We start from the raw sequence: 22,285 nt of genomic DNA, 5'->3' as shown, positions 1-22,285 counted from the left end.
CGGAGCCGGAAGCGCCGGGCCCGCGGAGCGCAGCGGAGCCGGGCCCGCCATGAGCCGCCCGCCCGCGCTGCAGGCGCTGACCTGCGGGCCCTGGGAGATGCGGGAGCGCCTCGGCACCGGCGGCTTCGGCAACGTCATCCGCTGGCACAACAAGGTAGGCGGCGGCCGGGCCCGCGGCGCCCCGGCTCGGGAGCCGGGCTCAGCCCAACTCTTGCTGTGTCCACAGGAAACCGGCGAGCAGGTGGCCATCAAGCAGTGCCGGCAGGAGCTGAGCCCGCGCAACCGCGAGCGCTGGGCGCTGGAAATCCAGATCATGAAGAGGTGAGGCGGGCGGCGGTGCTCTGGGGCCGGGCCCGGTGCCCGCTCGGGCCGGGCCGGGCCGGGCGGAGGGGTCGCCGCTCGCTGTCGCGTCGGTGGCGCGGCGGGGGCGGCCCTGGAGCGCGGAGCTGCGCTGAGGGAGGTGCTGGGAGAGGCTTTGGGCCGCCGGGGGATTCCCTTCCGGGAGGTGCCCGGTCCGCAAGTGCGTGGAAGTTGACGCGTAAGGAAATTCACGTTGGGCTGCGTGAGGCTCTTGGGTGTCACGCTGCCGTCTGCGGCTCGTCTGCCGAGCCCTCGGCGCTACAGCAACGCTGCTGCCTGGCCTGACTTAACGTCTGTGCTGGGGCACTCCCTTGGGAGGTTTTTTCATTTTTCATTTTATTTTCGGGTGTAGTGGTCTGATTGCAGTTTGGGTCTTTTCTGGACGGTGGCAACAGACTGCCTCGCATTCCTTTGCAAGGTTTGTTGCTGTACGTTCTAGACAGGTGTGTAATGCATGTGTGTTGAAGAAACAGATTGGCTTGCATGTGAAATGCCAGGGATTGGAATGAGTCCAGATCCGTGAAAGATGCAAACCTTTAGAATTCACTAATTTAGTTTCCGAAAGGATTTGCGACCATGTAGGACTTTAGGTGATGACCAGGAGCATGTGAACCTGTATAGCAGTTGCAGAAAATCACATGTACTTGCCTGATTTTTGTTCTGCAGACTGAACCATCCCAATGTGGTGGCTGCCCGCGATGTCCCTGAGGGGATGCAGAAGCTGGCACCAAATGACTTGCCACTGTTGGCCATGGAGTACTGCCAAGGTGGAGACCTCCGCAAGGTGAGGTCCCTGGGGTGGTAACCAGAGAATGGATCGGCTTCTAATCTTATCCTAGGTTTTCCACTGAAGTTTTCCCTTAAAACCTTTGATTTCACATCCTGATGCTTCCTAATTCTAGTCGTGGCATCAGCAGGTGTTGGTGGCTTGGTCCTTGGTATTGTGTTCAGCTTTTGAAGCCTTACATGCTTTGTGAAACTCTTTTTATTTTTTTGGATGCAAGTGATACTGTGAGGAGTTTGTACATAAAGAATGAGGGCAAGTGCTGAGGGATGTGCAACAGCATGTGAGTCTGGCCAAAACCATTGTAGGGTAGGTGCATCTGTAGGCTGTGCCCTTCCTGAAAGGGATTAACTCCTGTCTGTCATAGGAAGAAATAACACATGATAATTCTAATCCTGAGGCTTTTCTGACCTTTGCTACAATCTGCCCATAGCTAAAACACAGGCCTTAGGCCTGAGATTGGAGTTGATACTGGCAGGCACAGGGGAAATGGCAAAGAGGGATGGAACAGAGAGAAGGATGAGAATGGGATGACAGTGACTTCTTTTACCTGCTCCTTTATCCTGCCATGCAATTAAACCAAGGCTGGTTTAATTACAAAGCTGTCATTGCTGCCAGTACAGGTCACAGTGCATAGAGTTTTGTGCTTCTGGAGAATTTAATTGCTGGTGCTGAAATTTCTTGCTGAATACCTGAGAATTTGTGGGACTGTGAGCCTCACTCAGGATAGAGGAGGGAAAGACTGCATTCTGTGTTGCTTACTTGCAGTACCTGAACCAGCTGGAGAACTGCTGTGGCCTGCGGGAAGAAGCTATTCTTATCTTGTTATCTGACATTGGTAAGTGCTGGCAGTACCTTCAGTTGTCTGAGCTATGGAAACCCTTTTAGTCCTGAATCCACTCTCCAAATACCCAGCAGTGACCTTAGTGACTCCATTTTAGACTGACCTTTTATGATCTTGAACATCCAAAGTGTTGGGAGTCTGGGGAGGTCCTTGGCCTGGAAGGTAGCCAGCATTAGTACAGTTTAAAGGAAGGATGTGAGGGAACACCCAGAGAGAGAACTCAGTTGTGTCCAGAGTTCTATGATGCTAACTTTACCCCTTACACTTAGTGTTTGATTGTACAAGGTTTGATGTGAAAGCCATGCTTATTACCAGATAGAACTGAATCCTTACTGAGCTCGTGCTAGGTGCTGTTGCTTTTGCTCTTACAATTGGCTTTTTCTGTGTCTCAGCTTCTGCTCTCAGATACCTTCATGAGAACAGGATCATCCACAGAGACTTGAAACCAGAGAACATCGTGCTGCAGCAAGGAGAACAGAGGGTAAGCAGGAAGCAGCTGTCTCTGCCTGCACGGACAAGGCAGCTCACAGGGAGCATGCATGTGTTTCCTGCAGTTACATGGTCCCTCTGCAAGAGCACTCAGCCCAGGATAACACCTGTCTCAGGTCACTGGGTCAGAGGAACAGTGTTCTGTGTGCGGCTGAGATGAGACATTGTATTAGACATCTGTTAACACCTGAAATTTTGACTTTCAACTATTAAGGAAAGAGCCAGTTTGTACTGATCAAAGGTTGGAAGGAACTAGATGTGTAACTGCTAAGTGTGCTATGACACCTTCTAATTCATTGTGGTTTTAGAAATCTACAGTAGCCTCCTGTTTCTACTTCTGTCTCTTCACTGGCACCTTTCTGGTGTAGCTTTGAAGAGCTGAACCTTTTCTTTCTGCTGTATATGATGTGCTTTTAACAGGACTTTGGCCTAGCATTCTTAGTCTCTGTTGTGTGTTTCAGTTAATACACAAAATCATTGACCTTGGTTATGCTAAGGAGCTGGATCAGGGCAGCCTATGCACATCCTTTGTTGGGACTCTTCAGTACCTGGTAAGAAAGGAATTCAGCTGGAAGAGCAGCTTCTGCTTTCTGGTGGGGTAGCATTAACTGTTATCAGGCTTTGGGCTGGGATTAGGTGCTTGTGTGGTATGAGGTGTGTTTGTGGTGCTGAAGCTAGCAAAGGTGACTGCTTCTTTTGCTGACACTGGGTTTTCTGCTGGTTGCTTCTGTTACAAATAAGCAGCAGTGCCAGTCACCAGGAGTGCTGCTCGCTCCGAGAGGGTCTTAAAGCGTGCGAGAGGCAGCGCTCAGCAATGCCTTGAGTCATTTGTACAAATGTTAATGGGCTAGAGGAAGCTCAGAGCTTTGTCTCATGTGTGTGTAAACTGTGCCAGGCTCCAGAGCTGCTGGAACAGCAGAAGTACACAGTGACAGTGGATTACTGGAGCTTTGGCACACTCGCCTTCGAGTGCATTACGGGCTTCCGACCATTCCTACCCAACTGGCAGCCAGTGCAATGGTGAGTGAGCCCTGCCTGGGCGATGAGTGGGCATGATGTGACTTTCCTGTTCACAGGAAGTACAAGTGTGGTCCCTTGATTCTGAGGATAATATCCCTGTGTTCCTTGCCCTTATGGAAACACCCCCCCTTTGACCCACCTGAGCAAGTTCAGCATTCCTGAATGGGCTAAGGGCTGACTCCTGCAGGGCAGATAACAGAAACCAAAGTGGCATCTGTATTATATCTGTCAAGAGTAGCTTTAAGAGCCTAATGACTTGCAGGATGGGAAAGGCAGGCAATGATTTCACCATTGTGCTTGCTTACATTAGGCATACAAAAGTGCGTCAGAAGAGTGAGCTGGATATTGTTGTTTCAGAGGACTTATCTGGAGAAGTCAAGTTTTCTAGCAGTCTGCCCTGCCCAAACAATCTGAACAGGTGAGTACTAGAAATTGCTGTGCTGAGATAAACTGATCCTTCTGCAGAAGGACCAAGATTATATTATATGCTTTATAAATTGAGTGCATGACACAGGCAGTGCTATTGTCGCTTGTCAGTCTTGGTTTCTGCCTTCTAAACACTGCATTTGTGATAGGGAGAAGTGGGGGGGAGTTTTGTTAGTCCTCCTTCACAGAACAGGCCATATGGGTACTGCAAATGCACTTTTACCTCTTCTGATCTCCTGGTTTTTATTGCTCAGTGTTTTGTCTGAGAGGCTGGAGAAATGGCTGCAGCTCATGTTAATGTGGCACCCACGTCAGAGAGGTACAGATCCCACATATGGACCCAATGGGTGTTTCAAAGCTTTGGATGACATTTTGAACTTGAAGGTAAGCAATGGGTCTGTATTACCCTGAAAAGTTTTCCAGAGAGTAGTTGCCTGTTGTCTATGAGAGGAGAGGCTTGAATCATAGACTTAGGAGGAAGAGTGAGGCAGAAATTCGTGGAACTGTCTCCTCACAGTTGGTAACAGGTGCTTTCCTCTTGCTTCTTTGAGGACAAATACTCCCTGAGCTTGTTAGGAGTAGTGAAAGTTTCTGTGCATGCTTAGTTCCATATTCTGATGGAGGATTCTACAGCTGAAGGTATTTAGTTGCCATATGGCCTCTCACTTGATGGAGGACAAGAACTTTGCCATAATGTTAGGAATTAACTGCAGAGTGACTTCCTGAGTCTGCCAAGTGCTTTGAACGGTTTTTTGGTGGCCATTGTCTCAGTCCCTCCATCTCTGCTCTAACATGAGCAATGCATCTTCAGCCTTTCTCATGCCATGCTACTCTTCTTGCAGTTGCTTCATGTTTTGAACATGGTTACGGGAACTGTGCACACCTACCCTGTGACAGAGGAAGAGACTCTGCAGAGTGTGAAGGCCAGGATTCAGTCAGATACAGGAATTCCAGAACAAGACCAGGAACTACTGCAGGAAGCAGGGCTGGCATTGTTTTCTCAGAAGTTGGTCACTAAACATACAGCTGATAGCAAGGTGAGTCTGGATATTCCCTTTCTTGCTTTTTAGTGAATCAGAAGACACTGCTCTCACTTTGGGATCCTAGGACTTGGCAAGCTTTTGCCATGGGAACCTCACAGACCTAACAGCCATTGTGGCATAGGCACCCTGTTGCCTTTGGTGTTCTGTGTTTAACTGAGGAGGACTACTCTGTTTATGGTGTTACCAAGGCTTGCTTTTCCTGAGAAAACCTAGTTGGGTCTTTTGTCTTGTGCAGATGAATGATACTGCAGCTGCAGACACAGACCTTCTCTTCCTCTTTGATACCAAGAAAGTTTCCTATGAGGCTCAGGTGGCCTTGCGTCCTCATCCAGAAAGCGTTGACTGCATCCGTAAGGACTTTACTGGCATGAACGTGAAGGGGGGTCTGTGTTGAGGGTGGTGTCTGTGCTCTGTGGTTTGTGTCATGTACAAAGAGCAGAGGGGGCTTTTGCATCAAGAAGCAGTAAAATGGAGTCACTAATTCCGTTTATCAGAATAACTGAAAAAAGGAAGTGTTTGATTTTGACATACTGGGGGAACTGCTCAGGGGTGATCCAGCTCTAGGCTTTGCAGGCGCCTCAAAGGAGCAATATTTTGGTCTGCTTTGTGATAACACAACTTTCCAGCTTCGTGTTGATATGTACATTTCCCTTTTCCCCACCTCCTGTGTTTTCAGTCCAGGATCCAAAGAAGAACCTCCACTTTTTCCAGCTGCGGAAGGTGTGGGGTCAGATCTGGCACACGATCCGGATGCTGAAGGAGGACTGCAACCGCCTGCAGCAGGGGCAGCGAGCAGCCATGTACGCTGGCAGGGTCTCTAAAACACTCATCTCTGTCTTTGCTTTGCTCATCTCTGTGCTCTGCTGAAAGGGAAGACAGAAATGGGACCCTCTTGGAATGGGGGAGCCCATGATTGGAGCTGTAAGCAATTAGTGAAAAGCTGAGAGTGACCCCTTTGGCACAACTGCATTTGTCCTCACTGCTGTCTCAAGTGTCTGCTTTGGATGTAGGTGGAAGCCTGGTGGATTTTTATTTTTGGAGGCTGATAGGAATTTCTTGTCCATGCAGGATGAACCTGTTACGTTACAACAGCACCCTCTCCAAGATGAAGAACTCAATGGCCTCCCTTTCTCAGCAGCTGAAAGCAAAGCTGGACTTCTTTAAAACAAGCATCCAGATCGATCTGGAAAAGTATAAAGAGCAGATTGAATTTGGAATTAGTGAGTATAGCATCTGGCCAACAGGTCTTTTCATGCCTCTTATCCTCCCCAAAACACCTACCCCTTTCTCTGTGAACCTGAGACAGCCAGTCACTGTTCTTTCATTCCTGTAGCTTCTGAGAAGCTGCTGTTTGCCTGGAAGGAGATGGAGCAAGCTGTGGAACTTTGTGGGCGGGTATGTTTCTAAATCTAACTGCTTATCATAAAAAAAAGAGGCTTGTCTTTATTATCTCTGTCCTCCTCCCCCTTTTTCCTCATTCTCCCTGCCTTAAATAGAAATTCCTTGTGTTTGGACTGATTCCAGATTTCACATTGCCTTAGTTTGGGTGACACCATTTCTATCCATTGCTAGTACTACGTGAAGCTTATTCTGTTTTAAGGCTTAGAGGAAAAGGGGAGATCTCGGGGAAACCCCAGAAATGTCTTGGAAGTCGTTTTATCCAAGAGCACCAACCTAATTTCCTTGAACTGAAGTGACTCTTATTCTCATTTGTCTTTGGCCAAGGCTGCTGTTTGTGTCTTGCAAACAGCAAGAAATCTGTGTTTAGAAATATGAGAAAGAAAATCTCTGAGACTGTCCTGTTGCTGCTTTCAGGAGGAGGATGTGGAGCAGCTGGTGAAGAGGATGATGGCCCTGCAGACAGACATTGTGGACCTGCAGAGAAGCCCACTAGGTCGTAAACAGGGAGGAACCCTGGAGGATTTGTGAGTTGAACTGCCTTGAGCTTCAGAGGCAGGAGTGTTTCCAGCTAAGCTTACTGACTACAGGACAATGAAAGGGCTGTTAATTCCACCCAAATGATGGGGGACTGGGAGGACTTTGACACTAAAGATGGCTTTTGACTCATCTGTCATTGCTCTGAAGTGGCAGACAGGTATAGAAAAGGTTTGAGTTCTCAAACTATTGGTTTTTAATGTTGCTTCTTTGGAAATTCTTTGTTTTTCTTGCTTTTTCCTTCTAGAGAAGAACAAGCCAGAGAGCTGTACCGAAGACTGAGAGAGAAGCCAAGAGGTAAAAGACACTTTAGCTCAGGGTCAGCTTGCTTTGTGTGCAACTAGAAAACCTAGCTGGGTCTTTTGTCTTGTACAGATGAAGGATACTGCAGCTGCAGACACAGAGCTTCTCTTCCTCTTTGATACCAAGAAAGTTTCCTATGCTTGTGTGGCTTTATAAGCTATTCTCAAAATTCCTCTGGAGCTCTTCTCAGAGCAGGCTGTGGCCACAAGCATCTGCTGCTGCTTCTGTGTAGGAAGGAGAAAAGACATGGCTGCTCCTTTGATACAACCCCAGCTCTTTTTCAAGTTTTTTTTTTTTAAATTCTGAAGAAGGTGGCCAAAATTCAGTGCAATCATCCCACTCAAACTTGCACATCCTGAACTTTGGATGCTTCAGGATTGAAGCAGTAGTGGAAACAAGCCACTAAGAATCTTCTCACTCTGTCCTATAAACCTACATTTCTGTGTGATACTGACTCTCATTCCAGATCAGAGGACAAGTGGTGACAGCCAGGAAATTGTACGACTGCTCCTGCAGGCAATCCAGACCTTTGAAAAGAAAGTTCGAGTCATTTATGCTCAGCTCAGGTGAGCTTTGTAGAGTCTATTCAGAGTTTTAGAGAAGGCATTTTCTCTTCCAGCAAGAGAAGGTTTAAATCTCAATGCATACAGCTAATGAGATCTTGCAGTACTGCAGGAAATAAGGAACTTCAGGAATGTTCTCCTACTGCAGTGTGATCTGATGTATTTTTACTTTTTTAATAGTAAAACAGTAGTTTGCAAACAGAAGGCACTGGAATTGTTCCCCAGAGTGGAGAAAGTGATGACTCTGATGAGTGAAGATGAAGAAACAGTTGTTAGGCTTCAGGAGAAGCGACAGAAAGAACTGTGGAACTTGCTGAAAATTGCTTGTGTAAGTAAAAGAAAACTCCACTTTAACCCAAGAATATGATCTGTAGCATAGGTCACTGAAATAATAGTAAATTGATTATGTCCTATGGTTCTTTATTTTGAATTTGTATTAAAGCCAAGTTCCAGGCTGTCTCATATTCCTGGCTGCTGAAAACTAATGGAAATGATTGCGCTCTGAACGTTCTGTGTTTTCTTCAGAGTAAAGTGCGTGGTCCTGTCACTGGCAGTCCCGAGAGCATGAGCACCTCACGGCTCGGCAGCTCGGGTCAGCTGCTGCTGCAGGTCCCTCCTGGAACATACAATTTATCAGACTCTGTCAGGAAAAGGTGAGGCCAGGTCTGGAGTTCTTCAGCTGCTACTGCCAGCACCACAAAGCTGGGCTTCCTGCTTTTAGAAATAATGGCACTCAGGGTTTCTCGTATTTTTACACTTTGTGTTCAGCTTGTGTTGGCAGCAGTCTTGGTTTACTTTAGTAGTTAACAGCCTTGCAGATCTTCCTTACAAAAATGGGGAATCGGGTATAGGTTCATTTCACTTCCCCCTGCTTCAGTAATAATGGTGGTTTTTTGGTTTTCTTCCTTTAATCTGAGATGGTTGGGCTCACTTAGAAGTGCACTGCCAGCAAGAACTGTTAAAGCATTGTCATGGAGCTGTATCATTGAGGAGAATCCTGCAGCCAAGCCTGGGTGGTTCTGGCTTCCCTAGGTCACCAGGTGGAATGAGAGACCTTGGTTTGTTTATTGGCATGTTGCTCCATCCTTAAGGTTACAGCCTTCTCAGCTTTTTCTCTAGCAACAGTGGCTGCACATAGTAAGAGCCCAATCCCATCCTGGAATACATTTCTTTGCCCCTGTGTAGTCACTCGGGGGCTGCCACCAACTTTTCAAGTTGCAGTGTGAATTACAGACCTATGAGCTGACTGACTTCAGTGTTCTGTAGTGCATCTGCTCTTTAAACTGTCATAGGAATTAATAATGACAGAATTGCCCCTTTCAGTGAGGAGCTACTGCTGGAATCTCGGAAACTTTGCAGCCAACTGGAAAATGTGATGCACGACACAATGAAGGATCAAGAGCAGAGTTTCTTGGTAATGTATTCATTCTTCTATAAATGGACTGGGGAAGTGCATGGCTTCAAAGCTCTGCTTCTGCAGCTTTGCCACCACCAATATAGCTAATTGAAATCTGCAGCTTTGCCACCACCAATATAGCTAATTGAAATCTGCAGTTTACTCCTGGACAAGGGGAGAGCAGGAGCTGCAGAGATAGGAAATGCCTGTTCCCTCATCAGCTGTTGACTGACATTATTCTGCTTGCCAGGACTGAACAGTAAAGGATGGGGCAAAGCACTTGGCAGTTGTACAAAAATACTGCAAAACTGCACACAAATTTAAGATCAGTGGGTGGCAGTACAGTGGTGGGCAGGGATGCTTAATTTAATGATGCAGAATATGAAAAAGATTGTAAAATAGGTTAAGTTTACTTGATAGCAGTCACGTGGCTCATCGTGAAATCATACTGACCAACGTGTTCACAGTAATTTTTTAAAACCCTTAACATGCCTTTATTCTAGAGAAAGCTCAACTTTAAGCTGGTGCTGAACTTCATTTATTCTTTAGGCTCTAGACTGGAGCTGGCTGCAGCTCCAGGTAGAAGAAACAAACAGCCCAGGACAAACAGAGATGTAAAATCCCTTTGGTTGCCTCTGAAGCCGAGCTACTCTGGGAAGCCAACTGTGAAAAGCTGCTGCCTCTGAGGAGGGAACATCAACTGCCTTCTTCTGCTGTCACCACCTGCTGCTGTGACACACATGGCCCAGCTTTTAGTATCCACTCCTCAGACACTTTTTCACAAAGATACAAGTAGGGAATGCCTGTTCTTAACCGCTTGGAAAATGTTCTTAATTGTGCCTTAAGACAGCAGGTAGTCTGTCCTGATAAATCTTCCCTTAGGCATCACCTGTGGCTGTTTTGCTGCATTTTAGGCTTTCTAATGAACAATGGACATACCCAGTCACTGGTAGATGTCACCTTCCTAATGAACTGTGAACTTGATTTCTTGACTTTGCTGATTTGCACTTTTTTTCTTTAAGTGTAATGGTTGTACTTACCTGGTACTTGTTTCCTGTATGGGAACGAAATTATCTAAAACATGTAAACTTTTGGTTTGCTCTTTTTGATGCGCTCAATAACATTTTAATGGAGAAAGCTGCTTTCACTGTGGGGTGTCTAAAACATGAGAGGTGTAAGAATGTTATCCTAGAAACCAAAGGAGAAGGAGAGCTTCAGTGTGCAGGTATCTTGTAACAAAGCATTTGCAGATTATCTATTAACTATGCTTAAAGTTGCATGAAAAGGGGAAAAAAAAGGACCAAAAACCTCAGCTGGATGAAACCTGGTGAGAGTCAACACACAGCAACCTTGTGTTCTGACCGTGACCAATTTATTTCATTCTGATGTAAACCCCAAATTTCCACTACAGCACAGAGACCTCCTTTTATAAAAGGCTGTGAAGTATAGGACATGCAAAATGCAATACAATAGTGGGGGGAGGTTGGATTTTCTTCTGGTTTTTTTGAAACAGATTTAAAATACAGGAAACTGAAATGTGGCACAAACATCACAACTTCCATGCATGCCTTCACGTGGCTTCCTTTGTTGTGCTGGCACACTCTGGACTTCAGCATTGAGTTCAAGTCATTCTTGGGAAGAGCAGGAAGTTCACACTTCTTCAAATTTCGGAGTAATATTAAGGCTGAAATGCATGGGGTTCACTTTTCCTTCATCTTCCAGAGCACCACCAGTTGTTTGACCTCAAGCTGTGTTAAGCTTCCAGCTCAAATGCCAGCCCGAGTTTGTGACCTCCAGCAGCGAAATTCTTGCCATCAATCAAGCCTGAGAGCGTCAGCTTTACACCTACAAAAGCAAGGCATGAGAGCCATCACACACTGGGACAGGTCCCTGTGCAGTGTGTACACACACATCCTTTACTTCTGAGTCTGCACAAAGACTTCTAAAGGACTTCTAGCTCCTCTGCTCATCTGTTCTGCCCTGAGACAACAGTGAATTAAACCACAGTGCAGCACTCAGCACTGTTTGCTCCTCTGCAGGGAGAATTACCTACCAGGTCGGAGGGTGTGAGTGTAACCAATTCCAATGAGGCTGGCATTGTTCACTTTAGCCTGCAAGAAAAAAAAAAATCACAATATTTATACACTGAATACTTAAGTATTGATACAGAAGTGTGCCAGTGCCCTGAGAAGGGGGATTATGCATTAATGCTCTTCAGCTACTTGCAGACCAAGCTCTTTTAGAATGAGTTTCACTCTTTTCTCAGGAGTTTCCATCTCAAGCAAATGGCAGTCCTGCACCAATTCTGCCCACACAGAAAGCCATGCTGTTCTTCGCTCCTCCATCCTTTAAAGAGCTGCTCACTACAGCCCCTCAGAGCCTGCTCACATCACTCAGGAGGGATTTTCTTTTTTCTTCTAATGAGCAAGAAATACATGAACATGCAATCCCCTTTTTGCATTGCTACGTTTTGAGCTCTTCACAATAGCATTTCTCATCTTTGATTTTGGTTCAATGCTCCTGGAACTAATTGTTGTTTTGAAACATAAATGCTTTGAACTTCAGTTCTTAGTATTAAAACACTCACATCTCGGCTGACTTTCAAGGGTTAACTTACTGTTCGGAGAGGGCTGTAAGCTCAGCTGAACTTCCACCATTGTAACCATAATATGGTCTTACATTATGGATTTCAGAATTAAAAGGACACTGTGTCCTTTCATTACCTTTTAAAATATATTTTGCAGCACACTACTCAGAGTATTTCACTATGGACAAAATTACGTTTAGGATTTCTTTACCCCAATAATTTCACAAAATGTGACGTGTGAGGTCCCAATTTAAATCTGAACCAAAACAAAAGCCACAATTTGCCATCTACCATACTTCCTCAGTAACTAATTAAAGCAACTGCTTCATAACACAAATTTTCAGTATTAAGGGGGAGCTTGAAATACTCATTTCTGTAACACAATTCTTACCGCAACAGAAGACTTCTCATCCAGCTGGTACCTTCCAGCAATACCAAAACGTGTGTTGTTACTGCCAGCAGTCCATGCGAGATTGACTGAGGTCTCAACCTTGTTAGTGACCTTCTGATAAATTGACCCACCAAACTCAGTGCCATCGTTCCTGTTTGTAACAGATGCAAGCGAGTCAAGCCTTGCCTTGTTTGTAACTCCTTGGATTAACCCTTCCCCACAATCCTTTGATCATTGTCTCCTAAACTGAGCCCTGAGCCCAAGCTCACTGCTGGCAGACTGCTGCTCATCTTTGTTTTACACAAAACCTATTTTGCTTTGCAGAATGGAACAGGACTTTCCAACAGCCAGAGTCCTACAGTTTGAGGTTCTGACAAAAAGAAACCCCAACAACCCACCCAGATAAATGCCACAGTGCAGTAACACACAAAGGAGACTGCAGTTATGGGAATGAGGAGGCTGAAAACCATGTTGGTGCATTACAGTTGTTTAAATCCACCATCTTCAAAGCACCTCAGGCCATCTGGATGCCAAGACTAGAGCTGTGCAGGGATGACAGCTGGAAACACACACAATGCTACACCTGCCTTTCTCCTTCACCCATTTCTGAGGGAGGAACTCTCTGGCTGATTGAGGAGGGGACAAGGTGGAGTAGTTTAACTGCAGGCTTTGTTCTCTTGTGCCATTACAGAAGTTAAAGCTCTCAGCTTTTAATTACAAATTGCCATAAAGGGCCTTTACATCACCATCTTAGATACACAAACCCCAAAGTTACTGGGAAACAAGGTGTCAAGAGACAGCCAAGAGATGGGAAGGTGTCCCCATTTTAAATGAAAACACTGAATATAAATGAATTGGAAACAAATCAGCATCCCCTTCCCTTCACCCACCTTTGACCTAAGGCCATCACTGCTAACTGTTCCCATAGCTGGGCTCCTCTGATGCTTTTCTAGGCTCAGGTAATACTTACACATTAGTGTGCAGCTGAAAGTCCTCGGCCTTGTATCCCAAGGCAAAGTTCCTTTGTGTGATCTTGTACTTGGCTGTATCAAAAGCTGTCTGGTAGCCAGCAAGCCACCCTTCATAGCCCACCACTGCCCAGCCATAAACAGTTGGCCCAGAGAGATCAATGTCTACGCTGCAGCCTACATGGACATAATCTCTTTTGTAGGTGGTCTTCAACTTCCCACTCTTCTTCCTGCAGAAACATGCAGGATTATGCACAGGAGTACACAAGGATGTAAGGAATGTAGTTTTGTTTCAATATGGGTGTCCCTTAATCAGTTAATGAAACTATTGTGTTCCCTGCTCTCCACTTGGCTGCAGGAGGAGGCACAGGATAAGGATCATGGTGCTGTGTACATTCATTCACCTGGTGCCACTTTTTCTCCTACCACCTCAAACTCCATACAATCCTCAAGAAACAAGAGAGACAAAATTGTTTCTCCTTCATGCTTTAAAACCCATCTGGTTTCAAGTTTTTTTTTTTTTCTGTGAGTGTAATGGGTTATGGCATCATCAGTTTATTTCAGGAGCATCCATAAGCCTGCACCAACAGCTGTCTTTCAAGGGATTTTTGTCCCTTTGGTTATCTCCACTGTTCTTGTGCATTGCTTGCTTTCCTTTCTTCACTGCTCCTCCACCAAAACCAGATTTCCTCATCCTCCAGCCATCATCCCCTTAGTCTGCCTTTTTCTGGCCCTCTTGTGACACCAATTCCTCTCTCCAATGTGTGTCTGTTGATTTTGCTACCAACTCAAACACAACTACAGCAAAACTTCAGCACCTCTTTACTTCTCCCCCCAAGCTCCTTTCTCTTCCACTCAAGACATGGCAGAACCCTTGTGCTGCCACTTGCTCACACCTGGGCCTGGGGTCTCATTTTGGACTTAGCTTCTAATTCCTCATATCCAAGCAGTGTTTCAAACTCAGGTCTTCTGACAGGCTCTCCCCAATAAATTAGAACCAATAAATTAGAACCAATCCTTATTTGCAAAGCAGTCTCAATCTTTCCTCAGACCTAAACACCCCTCCTTTGCTTTGCTTCTTGCCAAATTTAAGTACAAGTGAATTGAGAAAGACAACTAAGTGCTATTCCACTGCCCATTCTACCTCCTCATTCAACTGTGTACAGACATCATCTGGCCAAAAGCATCAGCAAAAAAAAAATAAAATAAAATTGGCTTACTGACTTGACAGCCTTAGGACTGCCAAGAATATGAAGGTCTGGTTGTTTAAGGGGAGAGTTAGAGATTAGTACCTACTGCAAAATGAGAAATTTGCCACTGGCCAAAAAGCTGAAGAATTTTTTCAAGCAGAACTCGTCCTTCTGAGTTAGGTATTACCCACTGCCTGCAGAAGATTCTACAGTGATTGCAGAATCTTCTCCAATAAATGCTGAACTTTTACACAATGAGCAAAGTATTTTTAGAAGTTATGGGAAATTCTAGCAGTCTGCAGATAAAGGTAATAGAAAATGTTTACCCTGTGTTTGGTACAAATGTAGTGTCAAGAGCCACCTTCAACCCGTCAACCATCTGCAAAGAAAAACACACATCTGCTCAAAAATCAGTTGAAACATAATTTCTTATATTCCACCACTAGAACTCTACTTCCCATCTAAAGAGAAAACAAAATAGAACTCTGATGTCTCCCTCATGATTTCCAATGAAATCTGAAGATGCTGCATGATGAAGGATTAAAATAGGACCTTTTCTTCCCACAAGGAAGCCCTTTAACAGCACAGACTTTGTAAAAACTTCCTGGTTTTACATATAGGAAGTTGACACATCTGGTGCTGGCAACAAGAAAATTATTCACAGAATTATGAGAGAAAGAAAACGACTCAAGTCATGTTTCCTTATTCTTTATAGTTCAGGCAGTCCACACAGGAGCTCAAGAATCTCTCTCATAATCTACAGGTTCTGTGTTTCCTCACAGGCCAAAGCACACACCCCTCTCATTTTCACCCACCTTTCTTATTAGCTGCACTTTCCATTCTGAAGCACAGGTGAAAGTACAAACATGAATGGCCCCACCTGGCAGGTGGCACTACAGAACTCCTATCTTTGGCATCATTACCTTATCCCTGAGGCATGAAGTGAAAGGCATAAACCTGTTAATGTCCAAAAAACCTGTGTTTTGAGAATGCTGCATGCTAGCAACCCTTTGTGTAAGCAGTGCCGAGCTGCAAACATTCATCTTTCTCTTCAACCTTATATATATAAAATATATTCAATCTCAACGCAGCCAAATTTGAGTTCTTTTACATGAAAGCATTTAAAATTATGAGACCTGTCTTTGGTTTCCCTGCCTGGCTGCAGCAGTGCCAGTTCTGCACAGTCAGGTTCATTCAACAATGCAGTAACTGTGCCCCCAAATCATGAGCTAGCACCCCCCACTCCCAGCCTGTGTGTTCTGCAACTTTTTTTCATACTCCAGGTGCTTTTGTGCAATTTTCATTCTCCAGTGTTTCCTGTTCATCTCAATCCCGTCTCATACCAGCTGCAGAAACATTTCCAAAGGATCCACTTAGTCTTACTTTATTCTCGACACAGATTTCTGTTCCCAATGTGTTATCTGTGTTCCACTTCTGAGTGAATGTAAGTCCGTGGCATTTGTCCTTGTATTTGGTCTCCAGACTGCCCGAAGCCTTGCCCGTGTCCGTGTTGGAGGAACCGACTGCATTGAATTCCTGTCAAGAGCACAAGAGCACGCAGTCACACCACAGCCTGGCTTGGGAGGAAGCCAAAGAGTCCCTGAGGCCCATTTTTATGGGAATGGCCCACACAGAGATCAAACCCACAGCCTTGGCATTGGTAGCACCGTGCATCAGCCAAGCTCATCCCAGGGTCAGGAGTTTCAGCACTCTTTATATTTAATTACATTCACTTTTCCCACTTGTCCCACTCACACCCTTAGGCCTTTTGACAGAACCCTCAGAATCACCGTGCTCCTCCTCCCTATCCCCACCTAAAACAATTTCTTTTGTGTCACAGAATGCTTCTCCTTCTGGCAGCCCTGCTCTGAATATTTCTGTTATTGAGGTGAACTGACAGAGCCTTGGAACCTGCCCAGCTTGGCAAGAGCCGTGTGAAACAAAGACCTGACAACTTCATTCACTTCTCCCCGTGGGAGTTTGATTACCTGCTACCCCCACCTTAACTTTACCACACTTTTCCCCAAGCTTATGCATCAAAAGTCCTTTTTCTGACTTCCACTGCCAAAGTGGCAGTTATTTCAACACTTCACAGGAATGCCATGCACTTAGCAGGCAAAACCACTTGCAATCTATGAAAGAGTTCTAATCAACAGACACTGTCACTGTGGTTTTCTAAGTCCACAGAAGAACACCCAAACCTTTGTGCTGGAACAATCTGAGGTACTATTAGTATCCATGCATGAATTAGACCTCATGCTTTGTTCTTAATTTCATCCCCAAAACTCCATTATTGTTGCATCAGAATCACTAATAAGCTCAAAACCTGAAGCAACAGACAACTGTACCCAAACCATGTCTATCTTGTTTTCCCTCTTGCTGTTTTTACAGTGCTCTTGTTGTGGAGTGCTGGATAAAGATTGCAAATGGCTTCACATGCATGGATCCTACAGCAGATCTAGGGTATGGACACGGTCAAACTGTGCAATGTGAATAACAACACCACTAAAAACAATTCCTCACTGTACAAATGACACAGTATGCAAAAAGCCTTGGCAGACAAAGCAAGAAAGAGCCAAGGTGTCAAAACAGTCACCATTCTTACCAACTGGACAAACATCCAAAGAACATTGCATGGAAAAGAAAAAGCCCATTTTAGAACTTAACACAGTTGTTCATGTTGCATCACAATCAGAAGGCAGCATAACTAACTATCAGCATATTGTCTGAGAATCAAAACCTCCAGCCAGGACAACTGCCTGTCAAGAGCTGTCAGTGAGCAGGAACAGCCATGGCATGGAGACCACATCATTTCATGGGCCCACACCTTCCTGGTGTGAAATCATCAAACCTCAGCTGAGACAGAATGCAGTCATACAGAAGGAAGGACTTGCACCATTTGCACGGTCAGAATGCAGGAGAAGGAGGGAGCTCGGGCAAATATGGTTACAAGGGGGCTGAGAAACAGCTCATCTCACCAATCAGAACAGCACTGAGCTGCAGTGAGACATGCAGGACTCTGAGTCAGTGTAAGAAAAATATTATCTAGTAGATAATGCATGCCTGTGGGTAAAGATCAAAATTATCACCCCCATTCCCAGTTTTGCCAGCTCTCCTGGGAAACTGAGAGGAAGCTCCACTTGGCCATCATTAAATTGGGGATCACAGGATATTCTTGTTACTTGGAATGCTAAAGCTTACTTAAGCTCTCAAATTCTACATACAGGATACTGCAGGACTGTTTTCAGTTTTAATTAAGTCTTGAATTTTAAGCACAGTGGAAATGAGTGAAAACACAGTTAAGTTAAACTCTGGTGCTTACTTGTCCCTTGATCTTTTGCATACAAGTCCCTCTGGACTAAAATTCCTATGCAAACTAGTAACTGCAGGGAAACTCAGTTAAGTAGAAATGAGAGCTAGGTAAGGTGAAGAAACTCCTGTTTGGGATGTGTCAGTGGAACAGGCAGGAAAGTAACAACAAGGTGTGTGAAAATTCTTGCATGTCCCAGGGAAAAAAGCACTGCTACATCAACTTCATACTATTGTGGAAATATCTGTCAGCTATGAGCTTAAAAATGAGAAATGAAAGAGAGAAGCAACACCTGCTAGCAAGCTCTAATACTTGTTACCAGTTCAGGAATTTGTCCTTCCATTGCTAAGCTGGTGATGTTTAAAGTCCCCAGCACTTACCACCCCACTGGAAGACTTGGTCTTCAACTCCAACTTGACCATTCCAAATCCTGAAAATAAAATAGCACACAGCACCTGGTTCATTGAAAGACACAAACAAGGCTCATTTCCAACACACCCAAAGAATGCCACAGGTACACTGAGCTCAAACAACTCTCATGTTTGAACAGTTGTTGAACACATTGAGGGTTACGAGGATTGTGAGAAGAATGACTGAAGGAACTCTGACAACTCAAAGTGAGTTGTGTCATCATTTATAGTTACAACAGACACTTTTTTATACTAATTTATAAAGACACTAATTTATAGTTACAACAGCCACCAACCATCCAGCACCTCCACCTTCTGCAGGCTGGGACCCACCAATACAGTTAACCTCCTCTTCTGGCTTACTTAGTTCACATTTTATTTTGGATTTCAGGGCAGGAAATTTTTCTTCTCCTCTACTCCAAAAAAATGTTTCAACTTATTTCAATGAGTTCCATATAGATAAGTACTACTGCTTTCTTCCTCTTCTGTCTGCTCTGAATCTAGGGAAATATCTGCCCCTTGCACTAAGTAGAAAAGCCTGAAGTAACTGACTTTGAATCAGGGAACTTGAGTTAATTTTCAGCAAATCCTGAACTCCAGGGTGGGAGAGACCAGACCACAGTGCATTTTAGTTTTATGTGGCATCTGGGTTTGGGATACAAATGAAATCTTTATTGCACACAAACTCAGATTTAAAAAAAATCAACACTTTCTAGTCGTGTTTCCAGAAAAGAGGCAAATGCAAATACTGTGAAAATATCTGCACTCCAGCTTTAACAACAGACTATTCTGATGAACATAAAGGTCACTCTTCCTCAGGAACCTGCCACTGCCACAGCACTCTCCATCAGCATCCCTGATTTAATGACTCTAGATAGAAAAATCAGAAGGTAAAAAAGGAGGCAGCATTTTTCAGAGGCTCTTCTGGAGTGCACATTAAGGTCAAACTTGGAATCTTCCCCTCAAACTCTCTGCCACTGCAGTACTACCACAGCACACGTGCAGAGCTCAGAATCAAAAGGGGCTGGATGCTGCAGGGCCCTGCTGGGAATCAGGGATCAGGGAAGCTCTGAGGTGCCTGTTAAGGTTCTTACAGGCATTTCCAAGGAAAAAATCTGAGAGGTGATCAAACCATCCTCGTCTTACTCACCATACCCCTTGTTGAACACATCCCTGGCAGACTTTCCCAAGTCACAGTATGCCGGTGGGCAAGCCATTGGATCTGAAACACACAGCAAGCTGTAAGAACCTCAGCATAAAACCTAAACTATTCCCAAAGCATGAATAAACATCTGTGACTAGCAGTCTGTGAGAATGCCACCAATGCAGAACTGTCAGATCTTTGGAGAATGTTCATCAAAGTCATCCTTGCATCCTTGCTGCTTTGTCCAAAACAAGCTGCAATTCAAGGAATTTATAAAAGCCAATCTATTATTTGGAATCACTGAAGCCCAGCTATTAAATCCCACTACATGTGCTGGCCTCACAGTCCTACACTGCAAAAAGGACTCATGGGAGCCTTATTGCTGCTCTGATAATGAGGAAACGTTGCTTTTGTGATGGGAGCCTTATTGCTGCTCTGATAATGAGGAAACGTTGCTTTTGTGATGGGACCTCGAGTGGCAAAGGACAGCATCAACGCTTAACAATTCCAAAGGAAAACAGGTGTCACTTCTATCAGCACTCATGACTTCACAGAAAGCTTTTTCAGAGATGTGAAAAATGTGAAAGAGATCTCTGCACACCATCCAGTAGCCATCAGTGAGTATTTCTGCACTGTGCAGTCGTCAGAACAGCAAAAATTTGCAAATAGGGGCACATTTCCTAATATTGTTACAACTACATGGGAAAACACAGCTCAAAAGGATGGGCATGTAATATTGCAGTGTAGATGATACATTTTATTAGTCACCACAATTTAGGGATTTTGCATCAGAAAAGCCACAGTAAAGAAGTAAAGGCAAACTCTTCCCCAGTGGAAAATTAAGTCTTCCTCTTCTGAAATAAGTTTGCATAAATGTAAAGGTGCACCTGCTCCAGAAGAGAAAAGGTATAAAAGATGCTCCTTTCATTTGATTTTAAGGAGAACTCTTTTGTCATCCAAAAAGGTGACATTTAGGATTTCTGATGTCGGGTGTTGCAGAGAAAAATATGAACAAATGCATCAGCAGTAGGAATGGCAATCTCTTGTGTTTACACCTCATTTTAATAAGGCTACTGAGACATCTGAAAATTGTAAGCCTGTCCACTCTCTTTACACTATGGAGCCATATCTTGTGTGTTCTATTTATTTGAATGTGTGCGTTAAATTTTATGCAAGCATTTAAACAGAATTAAAAAAAAAAGAGATTCTCGAGGTTAGCCCATACTGAAACACTGAAATTCTTTGCTAACAACAAGCAGCCCTACTTGCACAACAGACTCGTCGGTTTCACAGCTCTTAACGTGAAATTTGAATGGCAACAGGTGACGAAACGACGCGTGAAGCGGGGAAAGAAACACAAGAACACGCGCATCGCTCTGCGGAACAGGTGTAAAAACCAAAACCAGCCAAAAACCCAAACAAAACAATGAATCCTTGCACGAGCAATGACAACAGCCCTGAGGGCGGGTTCCCGTTTCCTGGGGGATGCGGCGGGGCCTCGCCCGCGGGCACCGCACGCACCTTTGGCGGCGGGGCCGGAGGGGCGGCGGCTGCGCGGCCCCGGGAGCGCGAGCGCCGCCCGCGCCGCGGCTCTGCCCGCGTTACGCAACGGGTAACGGAGCGGGCGCGCTCCGCGCCGCTTCCTCTCCCGGCCGAAATGCCGGCGCCGGGGCAGCACTCGCTCGCAGCCGCCTCTTAAGTTCGTGCCTCCCGGCCGAGAAAGCGGAGCAGCCAGCAGAGCCCCGGCCGCGCGGCCTCAGAGAGAGAGAGAGCGAGCGCCGGCCCCGCGTCCCGGGGCCGCCCCTTCAGCAGCGTGTGGGCCTGCGGGCGAGGAATTGCCGCCGGAGCGAGCGAGCGGCCGGCGCCCCCTCGGGCCTGCGGCAAGGTGACTCGGGGGACGCCCGCCTCCGCCTCGGTGAGGCGCAGAGGACAGCAGCTGCAGGGCTGCAGGCGGACAGCGCCGCGAGGCCCGGCCCGGCCCCACCCGGCCCTGAGCCCCGCCGCGGCCCCGGCGCTACCTGCCGCCCGCGCTGCCTCCGGTACGGCTCCCGGCGCCCCCACCTCCGCATGCGCGGCGGGAGCGCTGCGCACGCGCCCGGGCTCCGGCCCCGCCCACTCCCGCGAGGCCCCGCCCACCCCCGCCCCGCCCCGCCCCGCCCAGTGCGCGCGGCCGAGGCGCGGCGGGAGAGCGCCCGGGGCTCCCGCCGGTGCCGCAACCGGAGCCGGTGCCGCAACCGGAGCCGGTGCCGCAACCGGAGCCGGTGCCGCAACCGGAGCCGGTGCCGCAACCGGAGCCGGTGCCGCAACCGGAGCCGGTGCCGGCGGTACCGAGCTGGGCTTCCGAGGGACCCAGGAGACCTGCGGAGGCGTTCAGTGCCTGGCAGAGCCGGGATGAGACTCCAGCGGGCACTAAAGGTCCTCTCAAAGCCTTTACCTGCTGTGAAAAATGAGTATTTTATGATTGGCTATATAAAATATAATACATATATATATAATATATATAATACAGCATAATATAACATATGTATAATATAATATATATTATATACTATATATATTATATATATATAATACAGCATAACTTTCTAACATAGCACACATATTATATGTGTTATGTTAAAAAGTTATGCTGTATTAATTTTCTCAAGAAGTGTGTTAAATATAGTTTTAGGTTATTAACAATGTTATAATAGAAACTATGCTATGTAATATACTTTTTTTATAGCAAGGACTCAGCCTGTCAGAGCCGGTATGAGACTGCAGCAGGCACTAAAGGTCCTCTCAAAGCCTTCACCTACTGTGAAAAATGAGTATTTTATGATTGGCTTTTCATGCAAATTAAAAGGAATATTATATGTGTTATGTTAGGAAGTTATGCTGTATTAGTTTTCTCAAGTAGTGTGTTAAATACAGTTTTAGGTGATAACACAATGTTAAAATAGAAACTATGCCATGTAAGATGTTTTTTTTAAAGAAAGGACTTGCAGTGAGATAGCAGCCACAGGACACCTGAATCTTTCAGAGAATTTATTGCTCCATTATCAGAAGAAAGGAACTTCTTCCCACCTTGCTCAGCCCTGAAGATGCAGTCAGGATTCAGAGGAAGAAGCTGACACTGCCCA

The 22,285-nt window shown here is 45.7% G+C and overlaps 2 protein-coding genes across 5 annotated transcripts; one reads left to right on the top strand and one right to left on the bottom strand.

The window, feature by feature from the left end:
- The first annotated feature begins 29 nt into the window (after window positions 1–29).
- On the top strand, window positions 30–10,304 carry IKBKB (inhibitor of nuclear factor kappa B kinase subunit beta). Its single transcript, XM_066567276.1, has 21 exons — window positions 30–154; window positions 227–321; window positions 1,027–1,144; window positions 1,913–1,982; window positions 2,381–2,469; window positions 2,939–3,028; window positions 3,373–3,497; window positions 3,808–3,915; window positions 4,178–4,307; window positions 4,766–4,960; window positions 5,202–5,316; window positions 5,643–5,766; window positions 6,035–6,186; window positions 6,300–6,361; window positions 6,782–6,891; window positions 7,149–7,198; window positions 7,671–7,770; window positions 7,948–8,095; window positions 8,293–8,420; window positions 9,091–9,181; window positions 9,713–10,304. Exons 1-21 carry the CDS (start codon window positions 50–52, stop codon window positions 9,779–9,781), a joined length of 2,274 nt encoding a protein of 757 aa, XP_066423373.1. The 5' UTR covers window positions 30–49; the 3' UTR covers window positions 9,782–10,304.
- A 209-nt stretch (window positions 10,305–10,513) lies between these two features.
- On the bottom strand, window positions 10,514–21,264 carry VDAC3 (voltage dependent anion channel 3). Of its 4 annotated transcripts, none has more exons than XM_066567281.1 (9): window positions 21,182–21,264; window positions 19,170–19,241; window positions 17,990–18,039; window positions 15,683–15,835; window positions 14,626–14,678; window positions 13,112–13,339; window positions 12,142–12,292; window positions 11,217–11,274; window positions 10,514–11,008 (listed from the first exon to the last, which is right to left on the bottom strand). In XM_066567281.1, the coding sequence occupies exons 2-9, from the start codon at window positions 19,234–19,236 to the stop codon at window positions 10,917–10,919; spliced, it is 852 nt and encodes a 283-aa protein (XP_066423378.1). In that variant the 5' UTR covers window positions 19,237–19,241; window positions 21,182–21,264; the 3' UTR covers window positions 10,514–10,916. The 4 variants fall into 4 exon arrangements, with proteins under 4 accessions (XP_066423378.1, XP_066423379.1, XP_066423380.1 ...); XM_066567282.1 differs by lacking the exon at window positions 21,182–21,264 and adding an exon at window positions 20,739–20,742 and having other exon boundaries at window positions 19,170–19,244; XM_066567283.1 differs by lacking the exon at window positions 21,182–21,264 and adding an exon at window positions 20,685–20,704.
- Window positions 21,265–22,285: the final 1,021 nt, after the last annotated feature.

Source organism: Molothrus aeneus, chromosome 29 (genome assembly GCF_037042795.1).
Source record: "Molothrus aeneus isolate 106 chromosome 29, BPBGC_Maene_1.0, whole genome shotgun sequence".
Classification (NCBI taxonomy): domain Eukaryota; kingdom Metazoa; phylum Chordata; class Aves; order Passeriformes; family Icteridae; genus Molothrus; species Molothrus aeneus.
The sequence above is the reverse complement of the archived record's forward strand: the minus strand, read 5'-3'. Positions and strand labels throughout refer to the sequence as shown.

Excerpts from the sequence above, each read along its gene's own strand:
- VDAC3 (XM_066567281.1), bottom strand. The coding sequence starts at position 19,236 with ATGGCTTGCCCACCGGCATACTGTGACTTGGGAAAGTCTGCCAGGGAT. Across the intron at positions 14,679-15,682 it reads AAATCTGTGTCGAGAATAAA|ATGGTTGACGGGTTGAAGGT; the intron begins GTAAGACTAAGT and ends TTTTCTTTGCAG. Across the intron at positions 13,340-14,625 it reads ACATTTGTACCAAACACAGG|GAAGAAGAGTGGGAAGTTGA; the intron begins GTAAACATTTTC and ends ATGTTTCTGCAG.
- IKBKB (XM_066567276.1), top strand. The coding sequence starts at position 50 with ATGAGCCGCCCGCCCGCGCTGCAGGCGCTGACCTGCGGGCCCTGGGAG. Across the intron at positions 4,308-4,765 it reads ATGACATTTTGAACTTGAAG|TTGCTTCATGTTTTGAACAT; the intron begins GTAAGCAATGGG and ends CTCTTCTTGCAG. Across the intron at positions 6,187-6,299 it reads GCAGATTGAATTTGGAATTA|CTTCTGAGAAGCTGCTGTTT; the intron begins GTGAGTATAGCA and ends TCATTCCTGTAG.